General features: G+C 53.9%; 1 protein-coding gene across 1 annotated transcript in view; it reads left to right on the top strand.

The window, feature by feature from the left end:
* The window catches only part of SPTBN5 (spectrin beta, non-erythrocytic 5), a 47,125-nt gene continuing 38,121 nt past the window's right edge, over positions 4,239–13,242 (top strand). The window contains exons 1-6 of the mRNA XM_018054413.1: positions 4,239–4,538; positions 4,746–4,913; positions 6,141–6,257; positions 10,387–10,544; positions 11,068–11,296; positions 12,112–12,743. Coding sequence (XP_017909902.1) covers positions 4,428–4,538; positions 4,746–4,913; positions 6,141–6,257; positions 10,387–10,544; positions 11,068–11,296; positions 12,112–12,743 — 1,415 coding nt within the window. The 5' untranslated portion in view covers positions 4,239–4,427. The remainder of the gene's footprint in view (positions 4,539–4,745; positions 4,914–6,140; positions 6,258–10,386; positions 10,545–11,067; positions 11,297–12,111; positions 12,744–13,242) is intronic.

Raw genomic sequence — 13,242 nt, forward strand, 5'->3', positions numbered from 1 at the left:
GGGCTTCTTCAGCAGGAAAGCAGCTCCATCTGATGTGGGCAGAGGCCAAGTCTGGAAGCAGGCACTGAAGGGGGTTTATGCACCGACCAAGAGTGACTGGAAGCCAAGACTGGAAGGGACCTTCGAGGAGACTCTTCTGAGGCTGGGGACGGGGCATCACTGAGCACTCAGGAGATGGCTTCTCTAGCACTGAGGCTGGCTGGGCACCTGAGGGTGCCGTGGTGCTAGGGTACAACCCCTGGCTGGCTGGCACTGCTCCTGCCTCTTGCCATGCCTAGCAGGTGCCGAGCACCCATAGTAGACATCTGGAGCTTTCACACTGGCTTCCACCTACCCTTTTAGTGATCCAGACTGGATTTCCTTTTGCAGGCCACTCTCTACTTCCCCACCGTCAAACTGAACAGTGAAGTTTGGGGAGATAGATCCTACTTCTTTCCAGGATGGATCCTGGTTGGCTGAGCCAATTAGAGTATTTCATCCACCTGGTCACAGAAATGGTTCAGAAATTGACATGTGATTATGAGAGGTCCCTCAGACTTCTGTTCCAACTCTCAGGAAGATGTTCTCTCTTTTCTGAACCATGCAGTTCAAAGAAGTGAGCCTATTGGTACAACAACATAAATAGCTTTGAGAGAAGAGCCCAGTGGTGCTGGAGGATTTAGGCTGGCAGCAACTACCCCATGGAGCATGAAGATGAAGGGGGCATTGAGAAAGGCAAAGGAAATCCAAACCTGTGGTGGCATCATTTGAGCTGCTGGATCAAACTTCACCTAAAGTCCTCCTCCTGCCAGACTTTCCAGTTACATGGACCAGTATGTTACATTTATATTGTGTGAACGCATTTGACTTGAAACTTCAGTTACTTGCAACACAAACATTCCAAATCTGTACTAACCAACAAGATTCTGACCAGGGGCTGTAGTCAGTCACAGCCCAAGAGAAGCTGGTCCTGGTATCATGTACAGTAGCTTTATTACAGTTGAACTTGGGGAAAAAGAAGAGCAGTTTCCTAATAACCTACCCAACAACCTCAAATACAACCACCTCTGTTGAGATCTGTGTACAAAGGGCCATGCGGCTCCATCCTGTCCTCTGGTGCTCACATCACATGGGATGCCTGGGCCAAGGCTCTTGATGGGAGATGAAACAAAATTATAGAGGGGGACTTCCTAGAAGGAAAGGATTTCTCTTCAATATCAAAATTATAATTGTACAATATTGAAAAATATAGAACAAAATACAATTATTGGAGGAAAATTGCTCTACAATATTGTGTTGGCCCTTGCCACACATCAACCCAACTCAGTCACAGGTGTACATGTCTCCATCCTGAAACCCGTCCCATCTCCCACCCCATCCCACCCCTCTAGGTTGAGCTCCCTGTTTTACACAGCAAATTCTCACTTGCTCTCTGTTTTACACATGGTAATGTATGTGTTTCTATGCTATTGTCTCAATTCGTCCCACTCTCTCCTTTCCCTACTGTGTCTGCAAGTCTGTTCTCTGTGTCTGCATCTCCCTTGCTGCCCTGCAAATAGGTTCATCAGTGCCATCTTTCTAGATTCCATATGCATGCATTAATATATAATGTTTGTTTTTTCTCTTTCTGACTTACTTCACTTTGTATAACAGACTCTAAGTTCATCTACCTCATTAGACTCAGATGCGTTCTTTTTATAGCTGAGTAATATTGTATATATGTACTACAACTTCTGTATCCATTCATCTGTCAGTGGGCGTCTAGGTTCCTTCCATGTCCTTGCTATTGTAAAAAGTGCCGCAACAAACATTGGAGTATCTGTGTCTCTCAACTGTGATTTTCTCAGAGTGTATGCCCAGGAGTGGGATTGTTGGATCATATGGTAGTTCTATTCCTAGATTTTTAAGGAATCTCCATACTGTTCTCTTTAGTGGCTGTGCCAATTTACATTCCCACCAACAGTGCAAGAGGGTTCCCTTTTCTCCATATCCTCTCCAGCATTTATTGTTTGTAGATTTTTTAAATGATGGCCATTCTGAAAGGTGTGGAGGTGATTCCTCATTGGAGAAGACTCTTGAGAGTCCCTTGGACTGCAAGGAGATCAGCCCTGGGATTTCTTTGGAAGGAATGATGCTAAAGCTGAAACTCCAGTACTTTGGCCACCTCATGCAAAGAGTTGACTCATTGGAAAAGACTTTGATACTGGGAGGGATTGTGGGCAGGAGGAGAAGGGGACGACAGAGGATGAGATGGCTGGATGGCATCACCGACTCTATGGACGTGAGTCTGAGTGAACTCCGGGAGTTGGTGATGGACAGGGAGGCCTGGCATGCTGCGATTCGTGGGGTCGCAAAGAGTCGGACACGACTGAGCGACTGAACTGAACTGAACTGAATAATGAGCAATGCTGAGCATCTTTTCATGGGTTTGTTGGCCATAGGAAAAGTTTTTAACTGGGGCTGATATGAGACTATGGAAGGTGGGGTGCAGAAGGGACATTCAAAGCTGAGAGAAGAACTGATGCTCAGATGTGAGCAGGAAGCTCTGGTCCCCACCTGGCAATGGGGAGTCTTGCTCTGTGAAGGTATGGTGGGCTGGGCATAGGCTGACATGGAGACAGGGTGCTGAGCTGGGGACAGTGATGGGGACCTGCAGGGGCAGTGGGAGTAATCGGGTGGGGGTGCCCTGTGGAGTGCCTACTGGTGGGGCACAGCAGTGACATCTGCTGGTGCCTGCCTGGACCTGGGGCTGTGGGCAACGAGGAAGCTCAGGTTCATCCCAAGTGCTGGGAAGCCACTCAGTGGTAAGAGGGACCTCCCAGGGGGAGGATAACAAGGAACGAGGCTCCTCTTGGATACAGGGAATCTGCCCCCCACCCCACCCAAGGGCAGCATGCCCCTGACTCCCAGCCACAGGCCGAGGTTCAGGTGTAATGGATCCCATGCAGCTCTGAAGGGCAGGCTGTGTCCACTGCCCCTCTCACTGGCCTGGACTGTGAGGGACGCCTCCCTCAGGATGGTGGCTGGGCTTCAGGGTGGATGAATCTAGATACACAGCCCAACCCCATGACTGTAAGCAGACAGTCCTGTGAAGCCACCTGAATTAGAACTTGCTCTGCTTGTGCCGTGCAGTCCATGGTTGCAGCGGGAGGTGGAGGGTTGCAGAGGGGCTGGCTGGCTCCCCAAGCCTTGGGCCCAGCCAGAGCCCAGGGAGCACAGGTGCTGGGGCCTCGCTGGGGCCCCAAAGAGTGAGCACCGTGTCTCTGACTCTGGAGGAGTTTCTTTCATTTCCATAGGCAGCTTCTGCAGGTGTGGGTTACCCCTTTTCGGGGGATCCCCCTTCAGAAAGTGGCCCCCAGGTGGAAGGGACCCTGTCATGCAGCCCTGGTCTGGGTTGGGTGTGTTTCCAGCAAGCCTGGAAAGCCCAGCCCTGATCCAGCGCTTCCCTGTGGTCTGTGCTGAGTCAAGGGTGTGAGGGCTGTGGCCCCACAGGCTCACTCCCATCTCCGGCCCTGCAAGTGCTCACAGAGAGGCCCTGCTGGAGTGCAGAAGGGCAGCCTCAGCCTGGGGTGTGGGTGCAGAAGCTCTGATCAGAGGCTCTTGAGCCCAGACTGCAGCGCCCCCATGGAACTCCCACCCGAAGCCAACTCGAGACCAGCCCGTGGGCCTCTTGTGTCTTGGACACCAGGACTCCACCCGATACTGAAGGCCTTAGCAGCAGGGAGATGATGAAGGAGGAGACCCTGGAGCATCGATCTGGAGCATTCTTGAGCCACCCCCTCCGGGCCCGGGCCACGCCCTGTGGCAGGTGGGAGGACAATGCCGGCTGTGTGCCGTCACCCCTGCCTCGCTGGCCCAAGAGGAGGGCCGTGGCACTACCCCAGCCTCAGCCTCAGCCTCAGCCTCTCTTGATGTCTCTCCCTCCCCACCCAGCCCCTGCTATCTGCCATCTCTGATCATCCAGCCGGGTCTCCTCTCAGGGCCTGGACATCAACAAGGTGAGCAATTTCTTTTTTCCTTCCACCTGCCCTATTCATCCCGAGCAGCAGCAGCAGAATGCAGTGGCAGGGGAAACCTCTGGCAGCAGGAGCTCTAGAAGAAGAATCTGGAAAAGCAGGTGGGCCACTGAAGTTCAGGGCACCAACCAGGAGCCCAAGACCTTACCTGGCCAGATCCCAAGCTGCCCCCACCCACCACACTTGGGGCAGTCTGGCAAGGAGGGGGTCCCCTGTCCCAGGGAGTCATCAGAATCCACCTTCCTCCCCCAGCTTCCAGGCCCACAGTGTCTCCAGCTTAAGGAAATATCCAGTGGCCCCTCATCCCCAAAGGGCTCCAGGCTTGCTGGCCAGTGAGCCCCACAACCCCCAGCAGTTCCTTGGTGCTACAGGGCCCCTGAAGCGGGAGTCCAGCCGCAGACCCCGGGCTGGCTTTCCCGGTCCAGCCCCGCCATGGACTCTGCATACGAGATGGGCCACATCCGCAAGCTGCAGGCGCGGCACATGCAGGTGCAGGAGAAGACCTTCACCAAGTGGATCAACAGTATCTTCCAGCGTGGCCGGGTGAGTGCAGCTGGGCCCGCCCCACAGCTGCCTCCACTGTGCCCCAGCTCCCTGGCAGGTGGACCCAGGGGGCCGACGGTGAGCTCCGCTGGCTAAGGCCAGTGATCCTTCCTCCAGGCTGGGGCTCTAGGTTTCACTGCCGTGGTCCTGGGATGGAGCAGACGAGAGGCTGGGCTGACCCTGTGCCTGTTCCTCATCCCCTCCCAGGTGGGCATCGAGATCCACAACCTATGCACAGAGCTGGCTGATGGCACCCACCTGCTGCGGCTGCTGGAGCTCATCTCAGGGGAGGCCCTGCCACCCCCCAACCGGGGCCGCATGCGTGTCCATTTTCTGGAGAACAGCAGCCGAGCTCTGGCCTTCCTCAGGGCCAAGGTGGGCACTGGGGAGAGGGCTCCTGGCCTTGGTGCTGGGGTGGGCGGTGGGGACAGGCCGGATGAACGGATCATCTTTCCTGGGCTGGGCACAGGGCCGAACAGAGGGTCTAGAGCCGGAATCCAGGAGGAGCAGCTGGGATACAGAGTCCAGGAAGCAAAGCCCTACTTTGCACAGTTCTCCCGGCTTAGAGAGCACCCACCCGGCTGGAGCTGGAACAACCGTTGTCCCCAGTGGGTGGGAATGCAATCTGCCTTTGCCTACAATGAGAGATTGTGGAGTCTAAGTTGAAAGATTCAGTACACTCTTAACCTTCTCTTTTCATAAAGGAGGAAAATATTTTTCAGGCAAGGCCCATGAGCAGCTGGTCAGCAGATCTTAGATGTGAGGGTCAGACACGGGAAGAGCCTCAGACACTACTGAGCCAGGCAGGGAAGGGAGGTGGTGTAGGCCTTCCTGGGAGAAGCTGGACTAGACAGCCAGGAGGGGCCTCCACAAACAGGAGGGATCCTGAGAGGAAGGGACAGCCCCAGAGAAGTCATCTCTAAAAGGAGAGGAGAGCTCCAGAAACAGGGATCCTCATGGCCCATGTCAAGGGGCTGTGCAGGGGTCATTTATATTGAGAAGCAGGAATTGGGAGGCCTGGGGGCTCCTGGCTTCAGGTACTGAAGCATGAGGTAGCTGAGTCTGGAGGATGTGAAATTACAGCTGAAACTGGCTGGGCTGAGCCTGAGTCCTGGGATGTGGGTCACAGGCAGCCCCTTGGGAGCCTAGCATGCTGGAGGGAGGCCAGGGAGGTGAGAAGCCAGAGCAAGGGATGGAGCACTGTGGTCCCTAGACTCGTGGAAGAACAGAAAGCTGCCAGCCACGCAATGCCAGCCTACACTACTTGGTCCCAGGGCCAATGGCCTGTGAGCCTATCACCTCCTCTCCAGAACCTCAGGAAGGTGCAAGCCCTGTAGCCCTTGTTAGAAGCTACTCAGCACCCTTCAAGCTCAAAGTCGTAATGTGTCACAGATATATAGCCTAGGAAGGTGGCAGCCTTGTCTCCACTATTGCTTGGAAAGCCTGAGCTTGCCTGGCCTTGGGCCTGCCAGCTTCTCCCCTGGGGATCTCCTGGGTCAGGACAGACAGAACCCCTCCCATCCAGCAGCCAACCCTTTGGTTACTATGAGTCTTCTCTAGTACACGGGCTTTGTGGCCGAGGTCAGAAAAATATGCCCACAGGTGCCAATACCCCTCATCGGGCCAGAGAACATCGTGGATGGAGACCAGACGCTCATCCTGGGACTCATCTGGGTCATCATTCTGCGTTTCCAGATTTCCCACATCTGCCTGGACAGGGTATGTCTCAGCCCCCGTGCCCAGCTGCCCAGCCCAGCCCAGCCCAGCCCTGGCCTCCCCCCAGGGCCCTGGGGACAGAGCAGTTCCACCTGACCGTTAGGATGCCCACAGCAGACCCTCGGCATCCAGACAACTACTATTCACTCTTCAGTCACAGGCGAAGGATTCAGAGTGTCAGAGAGGTTGTCATATGCTGAAGTAAGAACTGTTAATAGATTTATGGGCTTCAGGTTGGGTCTGGGGCAAGTCATTTACTAGTGAAGGGGGCCAAGGTGCCTGCCCACCACCCGCCTTTCACTGCTAATTTATTGTTTTCTACTTGCCATTGAAACCCTGTAACTTTCATTACCCTCTAATGTACTGTTGGGAGAAATAAAACATTCAGAGGAAGCCGAGCTCTGAAGGTTTCCAAATCCTCAGGATCCTGAAAACCAAAGAGATGGTTCCTCATCTTCCTCCATTCTCTCTCTGATTTTCCACAACTGGGTCCAGAAGAGTGAACACATAAAGGTCCTTATACAAATGTTCATAGTTTTATGGGTTCCAAAACCCCACCTAAAACTCAATCCCAGTAGGTTAGGAAAGCCAACTTGGAGCATGAAATCTTAAAGGAAAGAAGCCACAGATTTGGCTCAAATTCAGGAGGACCCTTGACACTCATGATGGGATTGTGACCCCCAGGAAAGCAGGGGCCTTGCCTGCCTGCATCCCCAGGGCCTAGCACCCATGTGGTGAATAAGTGGATGGATCAACTTCTAACTGACCTCAAGCCCTTCCAGGAAGCCACGCTCCCCTCCCCACCCCCCTAAGCCAGTTCTAAGTGCCCCTGCCACCGCTTCCCTTGGGGGCAGCAGGTCTACATTGTCCCCTGACTGGCCACCAACTGGCCAGCTGGCTCTCTCGTCTGCAGCCAGCTCAGGCCCTTCTCCCTGCGAAACTCAGATGTATCTGGGACCAGGCTAACCCCATGCCCATACATGCTCACCCCTAGAATCACTCCTGGCTCATGTCTGCCAGCCTAACCCAGCTGCTCAGGGTTTCTGGGCTGGCCTGGCTCTGGCAGAGCCCAGCTCCAGGCCCTGAACTCCTTCCCCACCCCTCCCTTGTGCTGCTGCGTACTAGTCCCTTCTATCCAAGCTCCCAGGCCCAGAGGATGGGGAAGGGAGTATAACCTGCTGTGCTTTGATATTCTGAGTTTTGGGTTTTGGGGGTTTTTTTTGGAGTATAGTTGCTTTACAAGGTTGTATTATTTTATGCTGTACAGTGAAGCAGCTATAAGTATACATATATCCCCTTTTTTGGATTTCCTTCCCATTTAGGTCACCATGGAGCAGTGAGTAGAGTTCCTTGTGCTGCACAGTAGGTTCTCATTAGTTATCTGTTTTATACATAGGAGCATATATATGTCAACCCCAATCTCCCAAGACATTCTGAGTTTATAAACAGAAATTGGTGGGAGGATTGGAAGAAGGGAGTTCAGTTCAGTCACTCAGTCATGTCCAACTCTTTGCAACCCCATGAGCTGCAGCATGCCAGGCCTCCCTGTCCACAACCAACTCCCGGAGTTTACCTGGACTCATGTCCATTGAGTCGGTGATGCCATCCAACTATCTCATCCTCTGTCGTTCCCTTCTCCTCCTGCTCTCAATCTTTCCCAGCATCAGGGTCTTTTCAAATGAGTCAGCTCTCTGCATCAGGTGGCCAAAGTACTGGGGCTTCAGCTTCAGCATTAGTCCTTCCAATGAACATCCAGGACAGATCTCCTTTAGGATGGACTGGTTGGATCTCTTTGCAGTCCAAGGGACTCTCAAGAGTCTTCTCCAACACCACAGTTCAAAAGCATCAATTCTTTGGCCCTCAGCTTTCTTTATAGTCCAACTCTCACATTCATACATGACCACTGGAAAAACCATAGCCTTGACTAGATGGACCTTTGTTGACAAAGTAATGTCTCTGCTTTTTAATATGCTATCTAGATTGGTCATAACTTTCCTTCCAAGGAGTAAACATCTTTTAATTTCATGGCTGCAATCACTATCTGCAGTGATTTTGGAGCCCAAGAAAGTAAAGTCTGCCACTGTGTCCACTGTTTCCCCATCTATCTGTCATGAAGTGACGGGACTGGATGCCATGATCTTAGTTTTCTGAATGTTGAGCTTTACTCCCAACTTTTTCACTCTCCTCTTTCACTTTCATCAAGAGGCTCTTTAGTTCTTCTTCACTTTCTGCCATAAGAGTGGTGTCATCTGCATATCTGAGGTTATTGATATTTCTCCCAGCAATCTTGATTCCAGCTTGTGTTTCTTCCAGCCCAGCATTTCTCATGATGTACTCTGCATATAAGTTAAATAAGCAGGGTGACAATATACAGCCTTGACGTACTGCTTTCCCAACTTGGAACTAGTCTGTTTTTCCATGTCCAGTTCTAACAGTTGCTTCCTGACCTGTATACAGGCTTCTCAAGAGGCAGGTCAGGTGATCTGGTATTCCCATCTCTTTCAGAATTTTCCACAGTTTATTGTGATCCACACAGTCAAAGGCTTTGGCGTAGTCGATCAAGCAGAAATAGATGTTTTTCTGGAACTCTCTTGCTTTTTCCATGATCCAGTGGATGTTGGCAATTTGATCTCTGGTTCCTCTGCCTTTTCTAAAACCAGCTTGAACATCAGGAAGTTCATGGTTCACGTATTGCTGAAGCCTGGCTTAGAGAATTTTGAGCATTACTAGCATGTGAGATGAGTGCAATTGTGCGGTAGTTGGAGCATTCTTTGGCATTGCCTTTCTTTGGGATTGGAATGAAAACTGACCTTTTCTAGTCCTGTGGCCACTGTGGAGCTTTCCAAATTTGCTGACATATTGAATGTGGCATTTTTACAGCATCATCTTTTAGGATTTGAAATAGCTCACCTGGAATTCCATCACCTCCACTAGCTTTGTTTGCAGTGATGCTTTCTAAGGCCCACTTGACTTCACATTCCAGGATGTCTGGCTCTAGCTGAGTGATGAAGAAGAGAGAAAAGGAGAAAGAAAAAGGAGACGGGGACTCCAGGGTGTGAGGGGCAAGGCAGGGGGTGGATGGAAGGGGAGGACCACCGAGGGCAGGACAGGGACAAGGAACAGAAGGCAGGGAAAGAAGTGGAGCCCGGAAGGAGGTGGGAAAGAAGCACTGAATAAAAGAGGGATGGGATGGGGGCCGGGAGGTGAGGGGAAATGTGCAGAAACCAAAAGCGGCAGAATGAGAGAGATGATCGAGACAGAAACCAGCTGTAGGTGGTCATTCCCCGGTCTGAAGAAGCCCTTGTGTGAGGGAGGCCTTGTGAGGCAGACAGATGGGCTCTGCATGTCAGAGATTTCTAGGTCAAGAGAGACCCTCCCCTAATAGCCGGGGAACCCCAGGCAGTTTCCTGACCCCTCTATTGCACCTGCTGTGCTTCCTTAGAATGTAAGTACTAACAGTGCCTACTTCTGGGGGCTGTGCCGGGTGGAGAGCCACGTGTGCAGGCCTGGTGCCTGGCTGGCAGAAAGCCCGTGGTGACCTGGAGTCGGTCTAATGAAGCCCAGACTCAATTCCGTGTGGCCTAGGGTTGGTTAGCACAGTGCCCGGCCCAGCTGAAAGGCTGGAGAGGGATTTCCCTAGTGGTCCAGTGGCTAGGACTCTGCCCTCCCAATGCAGGGTCATGGGTTCGATCCCCAGTCAGGGAACTAGATCCCATATGATGCAACTAAGGGTTCACATGCTATAACTGAAGATCTCAAGTGCCACAGCTGAGACCTGGTGCAGCCAAATAAGTAAATATTTTAAAAGGAAGGAAGGCCAAGAGAAATGGGAGCTACCACTGCTGTTGTCACCAACTGTGACTCAACACCAGCTGCTCAGAGGTGACAACTTTCAGACTGCCCCACTTCTTTGTAAGGACAATCTTTCTCTTGCACCCCCAATCCTTGCCCAGCACAAGTAACAGTAAGTGCAGTCAGACGCTCTGAAGGACAGGCCGTCCACACCGCCTCCAGGTGGGGGAGCAGGATTGCACTTTGCCCAGCCTGCCTCTCTCACAAAGACCTGTGGCCTCTGCAGCCTACCCGCCTCCCACCCCATCCCTGAATGGTGACCACTGTCCTGTCCTTCCAGGAGGAGTTTGGGGTCAGCGCAGCCCTCCTGTCTGCCAAGGAAGCTCTGCTGGTCTGGTGCCAGCGGAAGACTGCCGGCTATGCCAACATCAACATCACAGACTTCTCCCGCAGCTGGAGTGACGGGCTTGGCTTCAGTGCCCTCATCCATGCCCACAGGTGGGCATGTGAGAGGGGACCCAGCACCTCCAGCCCTGGCTGGCCTGAGGCACGCCTCTGCTTCCTTCTCGGAGGCCTTCCACCTGCTGAGCTAACTGCTCCAGGACTTGGGTCCTCAACCCACCCATTATCCCATATCCTTCTGGCCCCTTACACTGGGCACAGAGGTAGAGACACTGACTCTGAGCTCCTGGTCTGTGATACCCCTCCCCTCTTCCATAGAACTAGCCAGGTTTGCCTTTGACCCCTGCCTTCCTCTACTCTCTGTGTCCCTGATTCTCTTTTCAGTCCGCTCTCAGGCAAGCACCTGTCCCTTTTGGATCTTCCCCCCGCTACCCAGGAGGCTGAGCCCCAAGCAAATTTAACCCTCCCCTCTCCCAGTCCTATTCCTTCAACCAGGGCCTTAGATCATCATCAGGAGGAAGCTAGTGCCCAGCAAGGTGGGAATGACCCTCTTAACAAGTCCACATAAAGCTGAGCAGTCCCTGACTCTGGTGAAGAGCTCTGCCTGCTCTCTGCCTAGGCCAGACCTGCTTGACTACAGCTCCCTGCGTCCCGACCGCCCGCTGCACAACCTCCGCTGCGCTTTCCACGTGGCTGAGCAGGAGCTGGGCATTGCTCAGCTGCTGGATCCAGAGGACGTGGCAGCCCTACAGCCCGACGAGCGCTCCATAATGACCTACGTCTCCCTCTACTACCACCACTTCTCCCGCCTGCACCAGGAGCAGACCGTCCAGAGGAGACTCGCGAAGGTTGGGGACAGAGGGAAGATGGCCTTGAGGAGAGGCGGGGTGAACATGGGCTCCGGAGTCAGCACACCCTGTGCCCTTTCCTCCCTGTGTGACCTTGGCCACATCATCTAACCTTACGGTGCTTCATCTGTAAAATGGGAATGATGATGCTTGGGTAACACACAATTGATTCTGGGTAACAGAGGGCTGCTGGGAGTGCTCAGGGAGCATAAGCAGACTTCCTGGCATTCAGGAAAGCCGGTGAGCAGTGCCTCTCCCTGCCCCTCCCGCTCCCTCTCGGCTCTTAGGTTGTTAAGCTCCTAAGGGGATTAAAAGGCACAGAGAGCTGGACTCTGCAAGGACAAGCACGGGGCAGCTCTGCTGGGCCGAGTCCATGTTTCTGGGAGGCTTTCTTACCCTCTGGGCACGATGGCAGAGGCTGAGGCCTGGGAGGGCTATTCTCAGGGTTGGTGTCTCAGCTGGGAGTGGGGGAGGTGATCCAGGCCAAAGGCTCTGAGTTGCCTTAGGGTTGTAGGGGCCTCGGGAGGGAAAGAAGAGTACCTCCAGTGTTGAGGCCAAACGGGGTAAAATAAGATAGAGGAAGGCAGGACGGGAGCCCCACTCCCAGGTCTGAGTGTGCAATGGAAGCAGACCTGCTTCTCTGGGGGCTGGGAGCACCCCCACTTCAGCGTATCTTTACCTGAGAGCAGGAGCTACTGTGTGCCTGGGCAAGCCTGGCTGGCACTCAGCACCCAAAACGGGAAGGCCTCCAGGACCTGGAAGCCAGGGTGTGCCCCCCAGGTGCTGATCTGAGCCCTTCCCATGCCCTCCACCAGATCCTGCTTCAGCTATGGGAGTCAGAGGCGCTGCAGACCCAATATGAGGAGCTGGTGGCTGACCTGCTGTGCTGGATTGCAGAGAAGCAGGTGCAGCTGGAGGCACGGGATTTCCCAGACAACCTGCCGGCCATGCGCCAGCTACTGGTGGCCTTTGCCTCCTTCCGCACCCAGGAGAAGCCACCGAGACTGCAGCAGCGAGGGGCCACGGAAGCCCTGCTCTTTCGGCTGCAGACAGTCCTCCGAGCCCAGAACCGCAGGCCCTTCTTGCCACCCGAGGGCCTGGGCCCTGCAGAGCTGTCCCGGTGCTGGACAAGCCTGGAGCGGGCAGAGGCCTCACGGAGCCGGGCCCTGCAGCAGAAGCTCCTACAGCTAGAGCGGTTGGAAACCCTGGCCCGGCGTTTCCAGCGTAAGGCAGCCCTCCGGGAGAGCTTCCTGACAGACACGGAGCAGGTGCTGGCCCGGGCCGCAGCCCCGCCGGCCAGCCCGGCCATGGTGGAAGCGGCCGCCCAGAGGCTGGGCATGCTGGAGGCCAGTATCCTGCCCCAGGAGGGGCGCTTCCAGGCCCTGGCTGAGATTGCGGACATCCTCCAGCAGGAGCGCTACCATGGTGGGACAGAGGTAGCCAGCAGGTGAGTCCCGGGCATGGGACAGTCTTCAAAACATGCTAAACCCTTCCTACCATGCCCTTCTCTTTGCAGATGCCCGCTCCTGGTCACAGAGATGGGGGTAATTTATGGGGTTGGGGCTCCCTTTTAAAAGGTCTATCTCTTGGGAATTCCCTAAAGTGAAAGAAAGTGAAAGTGAAGTCGCTCAGTCGTGTCCAACTCTTTGGGACCCCATGGACTGTAGCCTACCAGGCTCCTCTGTGCATAGGATTTTCCAGGCAATAGTGCTTCTCCAGGGGATCTTCCCGCCCCAAGGATCGAACCCAGGTCTCCCGCATTGCAGACGCTTTACCGTCTGAGCCACCAGGGAAGTCCCTGGCAGTCCAGTATTTAGGACTTGGTGCTTTTACTGTCAGAGCCCAGATTCGATCCCTAGTCAGAGAACTAAGATCTCGCAAGATGCGTGGCACAGCATAAATAAATAAATAAAAAGATCTAGCTCCCACTGATGCCTTAAATTCCA

This window comes from Capra hircus, chromosome 10 (assembly GCF_001704415.2).
Source record: "Capra hircus breed San Clemente chromosome 10, ASM170441v1, whole genome shotgun sequence".
In the NCBI taxonomy this organism is placed as follows: Eukaryota; Metazoa; Chordata; class Mammalia; order Artiodactyla; family Bovidae; genus Capra; species Capra hircus.